Source organism: Eurypyga helias, unplaced genomic scaffold, assembly GCF_000690775.1.
Source record: "Eurypyga helias isolate BGI_N326 unplaced genomic scaffold, ASM69077v1 Scaffold37554, whole genome shotgun sequence".
Lineage (NCBI taxonomy): Eukaryota > Metazoa > Chordata > Aves > Eurypygiformes > Eurypygidae > Eurypyga > Eurypyga helias.
This window is the reverse complement of record NW_010247585.1, coordinates 3203-18532: the sequence shown is the minus strand read 5'-3', so window position 1 is coordinate 18532 and position 15330 is coordinate 3203. Positions and strand designations below refer to the sequence as shown.

The following is a 15330-nucleotide window of genomic DNA, read 5'->3' as shown; positions in this document are numbered from 1 at the left end:
GGCTGAATCCAGCACAGTTGCAAAATGTGGATCAGAACTGGAGTGTGAGGTAACATAAAACTCAGCTATTGGGCAGTTTATTTACCACATCTAATTATTTGGATTTAGATTTTGTCGTGGCTGCAAAATTGAGTGCACGGAAGACAGAGCTTGTGTTGGGAATGCTTACATTGCTGTAGACTGGGATCCAACAGCACTCCACCTGCGCTACCAGACATCGCAAGAACGGGTAAGGTTTCAACACAAAACCTTTGTTGGTTGTTAATAGCTCCAAAGCACAACCTATTTCACTTTTTTATTTTTTTATTTGATGCTTCTTTTGTCCATTTTCTGCTACACTAAAGTCAGTAATCATTAAGTAGTATATTCTGGATAAATTAATGTCTTAATGTTAGACCTCTTAAGTGACCATAATGTGGAAGGGAAGGTGCTAAGAAACCACAGCAGTGTATTTTCTGCCTGTTGTAAGTTGCTTTTGTCCTAGCCTCCACAATAACTTACAAAATATGTTAATTTGATGCATTTTCTAAGCACACCAGTGCTATAAACAGTTATGCAGGCGGATAAACCTATTTCCTCATTAAGTCAACAAAACATATCTGATGGTAAGCCTATAGCTGAGTTAAGCTAGAACAGCCATTCAGACTCATAAGTTGAATCGATAAACTTGTGCTTTATGGATACTTTTGTAAGCAGAACCCAAGAATAAGGACAGTATGTCTGCCTCTTCAGAACTGAAATCAAATTTCTGCTACAACTTAGTGCATCTAGTTTTTATCTGTAATCCTAAATGACTACATGATGTTATTTGTATGATACTGTGAATCGGGCCTGCCTCTGAGCAGTTTGTATGTTTCCAAGTCAGATACAGTTTTATCTCACTCTAGATTGTAGAAGAACATGAAAGTGTTGAACAAAGCCGACGAGCTCAAGCAGAGCCCATCAACCTGGACAGTTGTCTTAGAGCCTTCACCAGTGAGGAAGAACTAGGGGAGGATGAGATGTACTACTGTTCCAAATGCAAGACCCATTGTTTGGCCACCAAAAAACTGGATCTTTGGAGACTTCCCCCTATTTTGGTATGATCTTGTGTAATTTTCCTCTACAGCTTCAAAACCGAAGTACTTTAATCACAAATTTGAATTGCTAGGTATGTCTCCTTGTTCTGAAAAAGAGGATTTGCTTTTGTTCACAGTCTCAGGAGGGGCGTTGTCTTAGTTTGCTTCATAGGTTTCTGTAATGCAGGTAAATCAAACAAACCTCAAATCTTTTCAATTCTTTTTAGCTGATGTATTGCAGGAAATGGTGGTGTTTTGCCTTCAGCGTTGTCTGTTGTGACACAGAATTCATGCTTAGGCCGTCCTGCTGGTAACATGATTTTTTTTGTCTGGTTGTGCAACACCTGCATTTATTGCTTTTCAGATTTGGTAGGTTATTCAAAACACACAGTGCTGATCACTGAATCAAGGCCACCTATTCCATCATTTTGCCATGAAAATATTGGTTCCATATTTCACCAGTTTGATCCCCAAATCCAAGTTGTCACATACAGCGTTGTTACTGTTTTTTTATTAGCATATGCTAAAACATGTATGTTTAGGGAAAAATTATTTTTAACAGTGAAATTACTGGCTGTGATGTGTTTGTTCTCCTTTAATTTTCTCTAACACGTTTCTCCGTAGATCATTCACCTGAAAAGGTTTCAGTTTGTAAACGGCCGCTGGATAAAATCTCAGAAAATTGTTAAATTTCCCAGAGAAAATTTTGACCCAAGTGCCTTTTTGGTACAAAGGGATCCAAGTCATTTTCAAAGAAAGCAGCTAACGCTCCAGGTCGACAGCCTTCCCGAACCACGGACTCTCCAAGGGGAGTCTAGAAAAATAGATCTGCAGATCACTTGTACACCAGGAGAGGGAGATGCACTGAACAGAAGTCCATCCTCCCTTAACACTACTGTCTTGAATAATATCAAAGGTAGGTAATAATGAGGGAAAATTCCAGTCAATACTGGTATTTGGAGGGAGACCAAAAAATGTATTATGAAGAAAATTGTAATGTTTCTTTGGCCAAAGCACTATGCTTATAAGTTACTGGTTGACAACAGGTACTGGCACTGTCTGCTTGTGTGCCTGGGCTGGATGAGAGTGAGAGTGGGCTCCTGCCTCAGAGTGGAATTTCAGTTTATATTCGTGTGTGTGTGCACACCAAGATAGTTTTATGTTCTGCTTGTTAGTTGTAGTGAAACAACTGTTCTTTAATGTTTCATTATTCAAAAAAACACATTTTAAAAAAAAAAATCTAGACTACGTGTTTACTTATCTTAGTCCAAATGTTTTCTGTTTTAGCATCTCCGTCTTTGGGGAGGAAAAGTGGAACCAGTTGTCCTTCAAGTAAAAACAGTAGCCCAAATAGTAGCCCGAGGACTTTAGGAAGAGGTAAAGGGCGTCTGCGGCTACCACAACTGGGTAAAAACAAACTGTCAAGTAGCAAAGAAAATTTGGATGCAAGTAAAGAGAACGGTACTGACCCAGAGCAGAGATTTACTTCTGATCAAGGTGATGCTCTTACTAAAGGGCAGATTTTGGGTGGTAGTCAGAGTGAACTATATACTGCTCAGGACAATGAGATGACACTGGCCAACGGATACATCTGTGAGCAGAATGCATATAGCAACAGCAGCATCAACGGTCAAATTGATAACCACAGTGAGGACGATACTACAGATGACCAAAGAGAAGACGTATGCGTTAACCCTATTTACAACCTATATGCAATTTCAGTAAGTTGGACTTTTTATGCTGGTAAGCTTATCTTTATGTGGCATTGTTTTGACTAAATGCATTTGCTCAGTTGGTTTCATTACAAAAAGCAAGGGTCTGTTGGGCAGGAGAAAACAGTAGAGCCACTGTCAGCAAAATAAATTTGCCATAAAACTGAGTACAACTGAAAAGTAGCTGTCTGCATCGTGGTTTTTCTGCTTGGGTATATAAGCAGAGTCAGCTCCGGATGTATAGATTGTCATGAACTGTTGTCACTCACCTAAAGAACATGAATTTGTGAATCATTTGATCTGTGAGTCCTGAGTTTTGATGTTTGATCCAGAATTCATTTTCTTCTTTGTTTTCTTCAGTGCCATTCAGGAATTATGGGAGGGGGTCATTATGTCACTTATGCCAAAAACCCGAACAACAAGTGGTACTGCTACAACGACAGTAGCTGTAAGGTAAGCCCTTCACTTTTGTAACAGTAATTTTCACGGTCATTACCCAGAGCCACAGAAATACATTTGGTAAGAACTGGTTTTTGAAATAGCGAGCATCTCAAAAGTTGCATTGGTTAAATATTGAAACTGTTAACTGAAATGGTCCGTGAGATTTTTTCCAAGTTAACATCTGTTCATCAGCTGTTGCCATGGTTAAGGAAAGATTCTTACTATGTACAGAGATGGCAAAATTACTAAAATGGGAATTCCAAGAATATTTTTTCATGATGCCAGCATTTTTGTATTCAGTTACTGAACCAATTAAGTTCCTAAGTATTTGCATTTATCACTACAAAATTTGTCATACTTCAAGTATGACAAAAATGGAGCCTGGGAGCTATAAGAAGGGAGACAGAGAATGGGATTTTTCTTGTGGTAAACAGCCAGCTAAATAGACTGTTTCTAGGGCAATTACGTGTGGTTTAGGTTCAGTGGCAGTACCAGTTGTCCTGTTGCGTACTTCAGACGGCGTTGTTCTCTTTCGCAGGAATTGCATCCCGATGAGATCGACACCGACTCTGCCTACATTCTGTTCTATGAGCAGCAGGGGGTAGACTATGCACAATTTCTGCCAAAGATAGACGGCAAAAAGATGGCAGACACGAGCAGCATGGATGAAGATTTTGAGTCGGATTATAAGAAGTACTGTGTTTTACAGTGAACAGATGAGCTTCCACGGACCGTTTTGAAAACGTGAGGGATAGCGTCCTGCAACTTACATTTGGCGAAAAATGTTATTGAAACAGATAACCTGAGTGTAGTTATTGTACCCTGTGATCTGAAAGCACAAACAGAACCCCCTAATTAAATAGCAGTTAATATGAAGATAGTACTGTTTTGTTCCGTTATCTCTACATGCTCTAAAACGTTTCTGATGTTAGACATCAGGCTGAGACTGCCATTGGCCTTTAAATAAAATGGTTTGAGAAAAGCCGACTAGGACCAAATAAGAGCTAAATTAAATAGTCCAGATAAGAGCAAAACAAAGTAGTGTAGAGTTTACCAACTGTTCTAACAACCCCCCAAGGCTCTCTTTAGGTTTAAGATAATGGGGAAAAAAAATGTAGTGTTGTCTTTGGGCAACATGATATTGCTACCTCCTTTTTCCTGCAGTTTTATTGCATTTTATTGGCAAAACGGGGAAAGCAAGAGAATGAAGAGTGCACAAGTATGAAGGATTATCATCAGGAGTAGGAGAAGTTTCCAGTTTTGCCACCACTAATGTGTGTCACTTGCTTTCTTTCTGTATGTTGAGAGCACAACCAAATCATAATTTGAGAAGAGATTAATTTCTACACTTGAATGGTTTGTTATAATTGTTTTCTCCACGAGTTGGCTGTGCAGATCAACATGTTTCAGGAATGGCTTTTCTGCCTGAAGAGTGCTATCTCAGACTTCTGAGATGCCTCAAGAAGGAGCTTCAGGTTGAAGAGAGTAGTTGTGATTACACGTATGGTGTCTTAAAATGTGCACATTGCACAAAATGTTCCCAGCTTTTGGAAAGAAAGATGCTTGAGCTTATGTTTCATGACTGGTGTTGCTTTTAAATTTGCACTTTTAAAAATTCAAATAATTAAATTCAAAAACATAGTTTGTTTTTGTTGTTGTAAGGGCTCTGGAGTGAATGGCTGTGAATTATCCACTGTGTATTTCAAACAGATAAGAAGCTGTGGCTGTCAGGTAGCTATCGTAGCATTCATGGATGGGGTTTGTTATTGGTTTCATAATTTAATGGAGTTTCTTTTTTTCAAAATTTGGTTGCCTTTTCAAATTTTCTTTTTTTTTTTTGCAACAGGTGATGCGTATACTTGCAATTAAACAGAATTGCTTTCTGTGCCCTTGCAACATGCTCTTTTAAGTCAGCAGGCTTATGGCATGAAGGAAAGCATGACTGAGTCTTAGCAGAGACTGGAAAAAAGATAGTTTTTTGAGTAGGCATTTCTTCCAACACTTTCAGTGTTAAACTGTTTGCATATCTGAAGGAAGATAAAATTTTCACTCTTTCGGCCTTTTGTTCTTCAGCTGAGTCTAAAGACCTTACTAATTTTGTCACATGTCATCTTCCAAATCCTCTAGATTTCGTATCTTCACTAACAAAATTGATACTTACACGGTTGATCTCTGAAACAAATGTTTGGATTCCTTTTTAATGTGTTTTACAAGAATGCCAAACGTACTAGTAAGTTTATAATTTCCAGAAAAGTCTGAGTTTTAGCCATTTAAGAAATTATATCAGCTGATCTGGCTGTCTTTACCCAGGCAAAAACCTCCCTGCCTTTGTTGGAGGTGGTGCCCCTGAGGAGAGCAGATCGGTTCCAAAATGGGTATTGTCTTACTTGTGAAGTGTTGCTCCCTGCCCTAGATGGTCTTTTATCTTTAAAGGGTCTAAACATTGAGACTGAAGAAAAGCAAACATGACTTGTGAATTTCTAGGTGAGAAGCTTTTTCAACACCCGTTTGTCTACTCCTCCCTACGCAAACTCCATGAAAAGCGAAAGATTTTCAACTGATCTACTTTAAAATGTTTTATTTAAGCAGGTAGCACAATCTACTAATGTTATTTGATCTTCTGTGTTTGTTACATTGGTTGTAATTAATTTTTTTAATTAAATTAATTCATTAATTCGTAGTAAATTTATTAAGTTAACTATTAACTACATTCACTTTGTAAATTATTGTATAAAACTTATGACAATGCACTGACTTTAGAGAGATGTTAATGTACATAAATACCTTGTAAATAAAATAGTGTTGATGTACTGGAATATGAGCTGTATTAAAAAAAGGTATCGGTAATTGTATATGGAGTGAACCTGTTTATCTGTAACTATATTATTCAAACGAATTAAATACTGTGGATGCAGATGAAGTGTCACTTCTTGTCAGATAATTTTTAATAGCTGGTTTCCTTCTTTGAAGTTTTGATTTGTCAGTCCAGAAGATGGGAATGTGTGAGTAAGCATACAGCAGTTCTTCGCAGTTTGTCCAGCGGAGCACCTAGTTCTAAGGACCAAGATATTTCAGCTGTTCCTTGGTTTTAAGTTATTTTAGTTTCCCTTTGAAGAACATTCTGTTCTGGTTTTTAGAATTAGTCCCTTTAATCCTATTGGAAATGTGTGACTGCATGAGAGTGAGACTTTTCCTTCTTACAAATGAGTCTGAAGAGCTGGCACACTGAACCACGCATTGAACGGTTCTCACGTTTTTCTGTGGGGTGATTCTGATAGATCTGAAATGAAATCAGTGGGGACTTAAAAGCACCAGTGGCTGTACATGGGATCCCTCCTTACCTGCCACTGACACCCTTCTGCAGGTTATTGAAGTGGGGGGGCAGGAATTGAATGTCTTTTTAAATATTTAATTGCTTAATTTTTGTGCGGGTACTGGGACAATGAGGAGCTGAGCTGTAATCTTTTTATTGCAGGTTCTTGTGCTGTGGAAAATAAGGCTGCTTTTGAGTTTAACAGGAAAGTAGGTAAAAAAAGATTTGCTTCAAAATGTTCCAGAAAGAAAGGGATTGTAAGGAAATCACTCAGTGATTTCCATCGTGGGAGGGTTTGATAGGAAGCTGCGAGACAGGGGTTTTACTGGCAGGTGCAGAACTGTTGGGGCAGCTGGCCCTGGGGCAGGGGCAGTGCAGGGTGCCACCAGCGCTGCCTGTGGGAGCCGGGGCACACCTCTCCTGACACGCAATCACGGAAAAACTTCTTATCCTCTCAGAATGAGAAAATAACTGAGTTGGTTCGCAGTGGGAGACATCTGCATGTTGCTTATTAGCGTAGGGGTTTGCCTCACCAGGGGGAACAATTTCTGAATTTCCAGTTCTGCGTGTAACAACAGAACCTGAAGTAAAGGTCACTTAGTACTCCTGTGCGTTGTCATGTGTTTAATTGTTCTTGTATTGATCAACAGGCATCCTGGGTCAAGCTGAACATGAGTTTCCATTGGATAGAACCAGCCCTCGCCAAGTACGGTTCATGCAAAAGACACAGAAGCAGAAGGAAAGATGCAAGTTAAAAAATAAATACAGTGCGTAGTAACAGGCCAAGAAATAATGTGTCTGTTCTGCTTCAGCGTTGGTGCCTCGTCTGCTCCTGAGCCGTTTGCGTAGGTGGAGGACGAACTGTGACGCGCCAGCGAAGGAAAGCCTTTCCTGTAGCTAAGGAAGAGTGAGACACTGCAACACAGGCAGTCATTTCCTCACATGTTTTGTGACCTGGTAAGTCTGTAAAATCACGGAATAACTGGGACTGGAAAAAAGGTCACCTGCACCATCTAAATGTTGAAAGTAGACCTCGGTCCGTGCGTTGTACTGGTTCCCTGTGCTCTGGCTGTGGTCCCTGCACAGGGAGATGTGTTTGGTTCCATTTTATTTTCCTTTGTAGGCTGTGGCAAACGTGCCGCTACACTGAAGGGAAAAATCTTGGTGCCATCCTGAAGCCCACGTTCACCTGTGGAAATAAGTGGAGTTTCATACAGACAGAGACTAGCAGTGGCTTTTTAGGAAGATACACTCCATCATGAATCCAGCTTGCTGTGAGGTTAATGCTAACGGGAGAAAGTCCTTGGGAAAATGGATACAAGCTGGGTTTAGCAGGGTAAATTCTGCTGGAGATCTGGCTCATTTGACATGTTACTGCTAGAGAGCACACTCCCTGCATGATTCAGATGGTTACACTGAGTTCTGAAAAGGAAAGGAAGAAAGGGAATGCTCTGTTTCAGAAAATAGGCTTTTTAGTCAGAGTTGAATATGGGATTTCTTATAGAATCTTTTCCATTCACGATGCACTTGTTTGTTGATATTATTTTCGTGTATGCCAGTGTAGCTTAGGTGTTTCCTATGGCTTGGTTGTAGTTGATGCAGGACCTAAGGCTAACCAAGGGGTAAGTCAAAGGTGAAAATCTTTTGCTGAGACACTGGAGGGGTAGCAACTCTGAGACAAACATACAGGAGTGAGAGGTCAAAATGGATCTTGCTGTTGCTTGGACATGTGCGCTTGCAGATAGATTGCAGTTCAGAAGTAAAATACACCTTCAGAAGGTGAATCCAGTTGTTGGTTCATGGAATTTCTGAAAAGAAAGGAAACAGTAACTCCGGTAACTGGGGTAAGCAGACTGTACTGGAACTGTGTTTTCACCTGAAATTCTCGCATTGTTTACAAATGGTAAGTTTGATATTTTCTCAGTTGTTCCATGTTCAGTATTGCTTTGTTAATAATGACACATTTCTTAGAAAACAATCTGTTTCAAAAGTGAAATGATCACTTACATACGTGCAGGTTTTGCTCTCAGAAACAATGTCTGTGAAACCAGGATCTGAAGGTACTTTGTGTTCAGTCTTGGAGTACCGGTGTGTTCCTGCTGCTGCTTCTAGGAGTGTTTGCTCACGTATTTTCTTCTTGATTGCATGTAGTGTTGAGACATTTCCTCTGAGCAGACACTGGCTATGAGAGACTGACTGCAATTACAATCATGCTTTTTTCCAAAAAGGAAGTAGATCTGGTTGAGTTGGCAACTGGACCAAAGTCCACAGCAAGCTGGTCTGTCCAGCATCACGTATTGCATGGGGTTGTTTGGGTTTGGTATGTTTCCAAAACCAGTATGGTTATGTTTAGCTGGAAATAAATTCTTGTGCTTATTGTATGGCCCTTGAAGAAGACACTAAATGTATAGTTAACCAAGGATGATGGGAGAAGCTAGTGTCTGTGGAAATCAAGCCATTCCTTGCTACATTTATCAGCTGCTATGGGTGCATTCGTGCAGCATTAGATGATGACACTTGCTCAATGCAGTCGTTTTTACTGCCTAGTGATACATTTTCAGAGCATTCACAGTGGTGGTTCTTCACAAGTGTGATAATTCCGCTGTGTCGTTTGAGTGATTTGTACATTTTCAATAATGAAAATTTAGGTTGAATCAAAGAATGTTCTCTGTGTTGTTCCTATCATGAATTCCCTGTTAAGGCTTCTTGGTATTGAACATACAATTTCAAAGAAATGCAGAATTCTAGTTACCAAAGATGTTCATAGGTGCTGTTTTCAGGAGTAAAGCTTTTATTGACTCAGAAGTGTACCAAGGGCCATTAAATAGACGAAGGGATCATATCACTGCCAGAAAACTGCAGCCGTTTTCTGCTGTTGAGTGCCTTGAACTTCCCAGATCAGAGTTGTCTAAGGCTTGGATGAGGACTCTGAAATTCGCAGAGCCCATTTTGTAAGACAGGAGCAAATGTGAAGTGACCTGTGCTGGAATTTTGTTCGCGGACCTTTATGTGTGTCTGAAGTGCTAAAAAGATGTGGCCTTTTTAGGTAGCCTTCCTTTAAACCTTGCGCAGAGACTGTTTTCGGAATGGCTTTTGGTCTTACTCCTGGGAGGGAGAGAGAAAGTGCCTTCTTATGCCAAACCCTCCTGCTTCCCTCAGCGCGGATGGACCGACCCCTGCAAATGCCCAGCTACCAAGGGGACTTGACCCCTCTCACTTCCTCGGAAATCTTAAAAGCCCAACTCTAGAAGTGTTTTTCATCTTCATCCTATTGTTTGCATCTGCTCTGGAGTTGCTGGTCACCGCTGGAGTGTATCCTCCTGCTCCCTGCCCTCCCTATGACTGGCACAGGAGGCTGTGTCGCTGCTAGTCTCTGCACCATAGGTTTATCTGCTGTCTACAGGTCGGGGCCATTAAGTGTCCTGCGAAAGTGCCCGGGCTGCGGGCACGGCTGCCCCGCTGGCCAAGGGCCTGGGGCATCAGCGTGTGCATGAATTGCAGTTTTTGTTACACTCTTCCCTTGAGGTCCCGTAAATTGAAGCAAGAAGTTAGTGAAATGCAGTCATCCATACTTGCTGATTTATCGTTTCAGGAAAATTAAAACCCGACAGGGGCTTGGAAGGTTGTGCCTTTTGTTTGGGACAAGCCTCTGACTTCCTTGTTCACGTGTAAAAGATTTCCTGTTCAGGAAAATTAAAAGCAATGTTTGATAAGGTCATTTTAGCAAAATCAGCCACAAGCTAGAAAGTATATTAAGGATGCTTCTGCATTTAACATCAACCAACATTTTGTGAGCATCTTTGTAGAATCTAGAAATGCTGCTCCTGCTGATGGTTGCTTCCTTCACACGTCTCGCTAGCTCACAAAGAAACTAAGCCAGGTGGCTGACATCCTGGCTATTTTATTGTATAGACACACAGACTCAAGATTCTTCTCATTTGGGGATTAAATGTTTATCCTTGAAACAGATTTTGTCAGTTTGCACAGTTTTTCCAGGCAAACAGAACCAGTAGGCTCTGAGTAGGACATCAGGGTGGCCGTAGGACGTGTCGTAGGCTCAGGTGATTGTTCATCTGAAGGCACAGTCGAAAGAGACTGGAAAATCAAGTTCACCCTTTTATTTAGGTTTCATCTAAAGTGACATCAAGGCTGCAAATCACAAGGAAAATTTCCATTAATTTGTTAAAGTGCAGTTAATCGTTGTGCTTTAATGCAATTGGTGCTGGCAGTGTTTGCAACTTGTGTGGTGGTGATGCCCCCAGAACAAGCACTGGGGTTAAAACCAACCCAGGTTACTTTCCTGTGTTTGTTCAAGTCTGTGAGAAGTGCGGAGACAACAAAAGCAGGTATGGCTACTCATTTGAAGCCTAGAAAAGGATAAATAAACGAGTATGAAAAGAACATCCATTTGTACAAAAGAACATCCAGCCGGCTCTCTCCGTTCATTGTTGGCGTGGAAAACAAACGGGGAAAAATAATAGCAAAATACAGCTTTCATTTGCATTTAGGATCATTCCAGGCAGACCTCAAACAGTTAAAGGCTTCCTTTGGTTGGATTTGAAGCTGCCATCCTACTGCCTGTTTCCAGCCTGATTACCACCTTCCATCAAGGTCATTACCTTCCTGTTGGCGTCTGGGGCCAGCCGGAGGCATCACATGGTTTCAAGGAATGGCGTGTGTTTTTTCCGGCTAGTAGAGCTGTGTGTGCTGCCTCAAGGCAGCTCCTGAAAGCTCTGGGGTTCCGATGCTCTCCTTAGCCTTTAGATACAAACCATCGCCCCAGTGCTGGTTCCAGCCAGTCACGTCTCTGGCCAATACAGAAGTGTAAAAACAAAGCTACCGCAGCTGAACCTCCCACCTCGCATTACCTGACTCACTGCACCTCGCCTTCTGACTTCTGACACTGTATTTAAAAACCATGACTGCAGAGCAAACAGATGTCCTCAGGTGGGTCGCGTGCTGCTTTTGTTTGTCAGAGTTCATGTAGTTCCATCCCCTGCAAAAAAAAAATACAGGAGCGGATGCTTCACGGCCTTTGTCAAAGTGTCTGATCTCTGAAAGTACAGGGCTCCTTGTACTTCCTTAAGCAATGGTATTCACCTCAAGTACTGCTGAACTTTTTATTCAGCATTAGGTTATTACTGGATGCAGAGTACAGAAGAGTTAGCTCACAGAGCTCCTGTGTATGATGCCTGTGCTTTCTGCATTTTGGAAATAGTATATCCAGACTGCTGTCACATCTTGCCATAAGGTGTTTCTCAGTTCTGTGTAACATGGCTAACGTAACGTGCTGCTTCTCCCTTCTCCAGAAGTGGGAAGCGTGGGGAGCTCCTGGGAAAGGCAGGTTTCAATTTCTCTCATGGAAGAAACAAACATTTCCCTTTTACTCAGACTGGGGGGGACAGGGGTGGCTTATACCATCTGCCTTTTCCCCAGAATGTGACACAGGCTTAATACAAATTAGTTAAGAGTGTGGTGTATTAACTTTGCACAGGAGGTAATTCAGGTTGGAAGGAACTTCAACAGTTGATCCAGTGCAGCCTTCTGCTCCAAGCAGTGTTGTCACTGAACTTGGGCATGCCCTAATGCTTGCAGATACAGCTGATGTTAAAAAAAAAAAAAAAAAAAAAAAAAAATTTTAAAGAAGGTATTTTATTTTCTGAAATATCCTGACTTTGCTTTGTCAGTATGCTGTAGCAGCCAGGTCATCCTACCCAGACTTTCAGGTCTGGTCTGCAAACACATATCTTACTGACTCTGCTCTAGTTTTTTATGTTCTCAAAGTACCTTACAACTTATATTTCTTTTCACCATCCATTCGAGGGCTTTTTTAGTCAAAATAAGGTAGAAGAAAGGAACAAACCTGACAAATAAATTGGAAGGATGTGCTGGCTATGTTTGGAGTCAAAGAAACAGTTTTGAGGCTTAACTCAGTCTTCACATCAGAGGGATGTTTGACCAGGTATGTCAGTAGTGCGAGTACATTGTTTAAAAGTTGCTGAAATATGATACAGAAAGCACAGTATTCGTCTGAGCCTTTTTTATGTTTACAGGCAATGGCTGAGATGGCCTGCAGATTGAAAATTGTCCATACACTTGATGCAGGTTTTTGATAAAGGAGAAAATATTTATACATATTGTAAACAAACCTTGGCCTCCCAATGAGGAGCTGCAGGAAAGCTGAAGAGTGCATGTTAGCGGAGACCTGGATAACGACAAAGGAAAGCTGCTGATTCAGAGCCAGAAACAGGATCCGACACCACCAGTGGCAAATTAAGAAAGCTCTGCAAATGATGTTTGTCTTACGATGTTTGGAGTAACGAGACAATGCAAGGAACAGTGTGATTACAGAGGTCTGGCCCCTACATCGTTAGGCAGATCCCTCCTCTCCTGCATTCCACCACTTCTGGGAGCCGGTGCCACGGGGAGAACAGCGTATCCAGGGTTTGTGCAGGAAGGCTCCCCCGCGGTAGGGAGGAAGAGGAGTTCAGCAGTGGGGATCAGATGAACATTGACTGATGTGATGCAGCCTCAACATAAACTGAAGTTTAGGACAGCAAGCTCGGCAGGAGCCAGCAGTGTGTCCTGCCAGCACGGAAGGTGAAGGGCACCCAGAGCCAAGCCAGGGGCTTGAGGGAGGTGATGATCCCTCTCTGCTCATAGCTTGAGTACAGCCCACGCTGCCGCGAGCCCTGCCAGGTCCAGAGAGACAAGGGGGCATTGCAAAGATGCTGCCAGCCTCTTTGGTGGTGCAAGGCAGGAGGATGGAGACGAGAGACACACGTTTAAGTGAGATCGGTTCTGAGGTGATACAAGGAGAAACGTGCTCACCGTGAGGCCTGGGTGGCAGCGGGACAGGCTCACACAGCTGCTCTGAACTTCTGTCGCTGGAGGTTTCCACCCGGATAAACCCCCAGCTGCCTGGTCTGACTGCACAGCGACCCTGCTCTGAGCAGGGGGCTGGACCAGGGACCTCTGAGGGCCCTTCCAGCCTGAACGCTCCTGTGGTTTGAACACATTTCCCAGCTCACAGGGGTAGAACCGGCTGAATTTTTAAGCTCTGATGTTCAGATATTCATAGCGCAGTGCTTCATCCAGGTGCTGAAGGTTTTCTTCTGTGATCCACCAGCAAACAGAAGACAAAGTTAGGTTAATTTTTCTTAGATTTTTATTCCCTATCAAAAGGAAAACATACACCTTTGGAGACTGCAACCAAGACCGTTCACATTGTATCAGCCTGCTTCTTCAGGGGGCAGGAACGGACTGCACACACGAGAGCCCAAACGCTGCACATCGACCATCACCGCACACCCACGGTTGTGACCCGGCTCACGCGGGAGCAGACTGTAAACAGTTGCTTGCCACATGGTCTCGCCTTTTTATCTTCCGTTCTGATTATAAAAATGTTCCTGTTTAAAAGACATACACAAGGGAATAAATCTTCAGGCCCACAGCCTCTTTGAGCATAGGCAGCCCCAGTATGTGAATGATAACCAAGAGAATTGCAGTGGAAGCTTTTTGATGCAAAGTTGGCGGCGTATCAGAGGACCAGTTTGACCATGAGATGTGAACAGAGGTGTCACACTGGGTGTTTAAACTTCTTACCTTTCCCTCTAATTGTATTTCTTTAAATGACTGAGTGAAATATAAGCCAGAATACGATTGCCTTCGGTGTATTTTAAAAGAGTGACTCAATTACAGAAGTCATTAAATTTTGCTTTTAGCATAATCATAGAATCATAGAATCCCAAGATTTGTCTGCTTAATTAGACACGAGGCAAACTAGCAGCAGTTTAAAGTAGTAAGAATTAAGAGTGACCTGAAGAATGATTAGCTTTTAGCACAAAATCTGGAGGGATAAGAAGCTTGAACTGTTGTTTAACCTATTCCATTTAACTGGGACAAAAATGCTAGCTATATTTTAAAGTTGCCTTCTCTTTCATGTCAGTGGCAGGCAGTCTAATGCAGCAAAAGGCATGTTGAGTGTGAAGAAAGGAAGAGTTCAAATAAATAAATAAAGTATATGCAGCGTTGATTAAAGGAAGAGTAAAGGGTAGAACACAGATGTGAATGTCCCCTCAATGTGTTACACTCTTAGCTGCATTTGGTCTTGGTTGGGCTTTGATATTTGAGAGTAGAAAGCAGACACCTACTTTACCTAAGCTTTTGTGTGCAAGGCAGCATTGACCCTTTGTCTAACACTGCTCAGGCAGGTTATAAATCTGTAACTTTGCACTTCACCTTTTGTATCTTGCTTAATGACCTTTTAAAAATAAATGCAGAATAGCTGAAGGAAACTGTACCAGCAATGGAAAAGCTGACACGTACGCAACCTGAGCTCTGATTTTTCAGATTGCTCCAGTCTGTTAAACAAAACTTCTTTACTTTGCTCTGTGGTTTAAGAAAAAAAAAACAAAAAAAAAGAGAGGAGGAAAAGGGGGACAGAGGAGTGTTTTCTTAGCTGGGTTCTCTGTCTTTTAATTCAGCTGTGCACTGCTTACTGGAAAAATGCTGCCCAGTTACTAGCCTCAAGAAAGAGGCTACAGTCATTCAAATATGAAAATAGACTCTTTGCACAAATACTTGCTATTTTGTTTTCAGAAGGCTGTGGAAAACTTCTAAGGGGCTCTTGCAAAAGACATTGGAAATGGCATTGTTTATTTCTCTTGCATAAAAACGATTGTTTAAGATTCTCATCAGACTCCTTTTCTGTTTCCCACACTACTAAGTTTGATGTGCGTCGCCTTGATAGGAAAAAATATATGATAACTTTTATCTGAATCCATGAAAATATATGCTCTTCCAG

General features: G+C 41.7%; 1 protein-coding gene across 1 annotated transcript; it reads left to right on the top strand.

The window, feature by feature from the left end:
• Positions 1 to 108: 108 nt before the first annotated feature.
• LOC104504776 (ubiquitin carboxyl-terminal hydrolase 32-like) lies at positions 109 to 4213 on the top strand (the record flags this gene model as incomplete). Its single annotated transcript, XM_010150779.1, has 6 exons — positions 109 to 229; positions 888 to 1079; positions 1683 to 1974; positions 2346 to 2779; positions 3131 to 3223; positions 3750 to 4213. Coding segments are annotated over 6 exons (1306 nt in total), but the record flags the coding sequence as incomplete, so codon positions are not given.
• Between the last annotated feature and the right edge of the window lie 11117 nt (positions 4214 to 15330).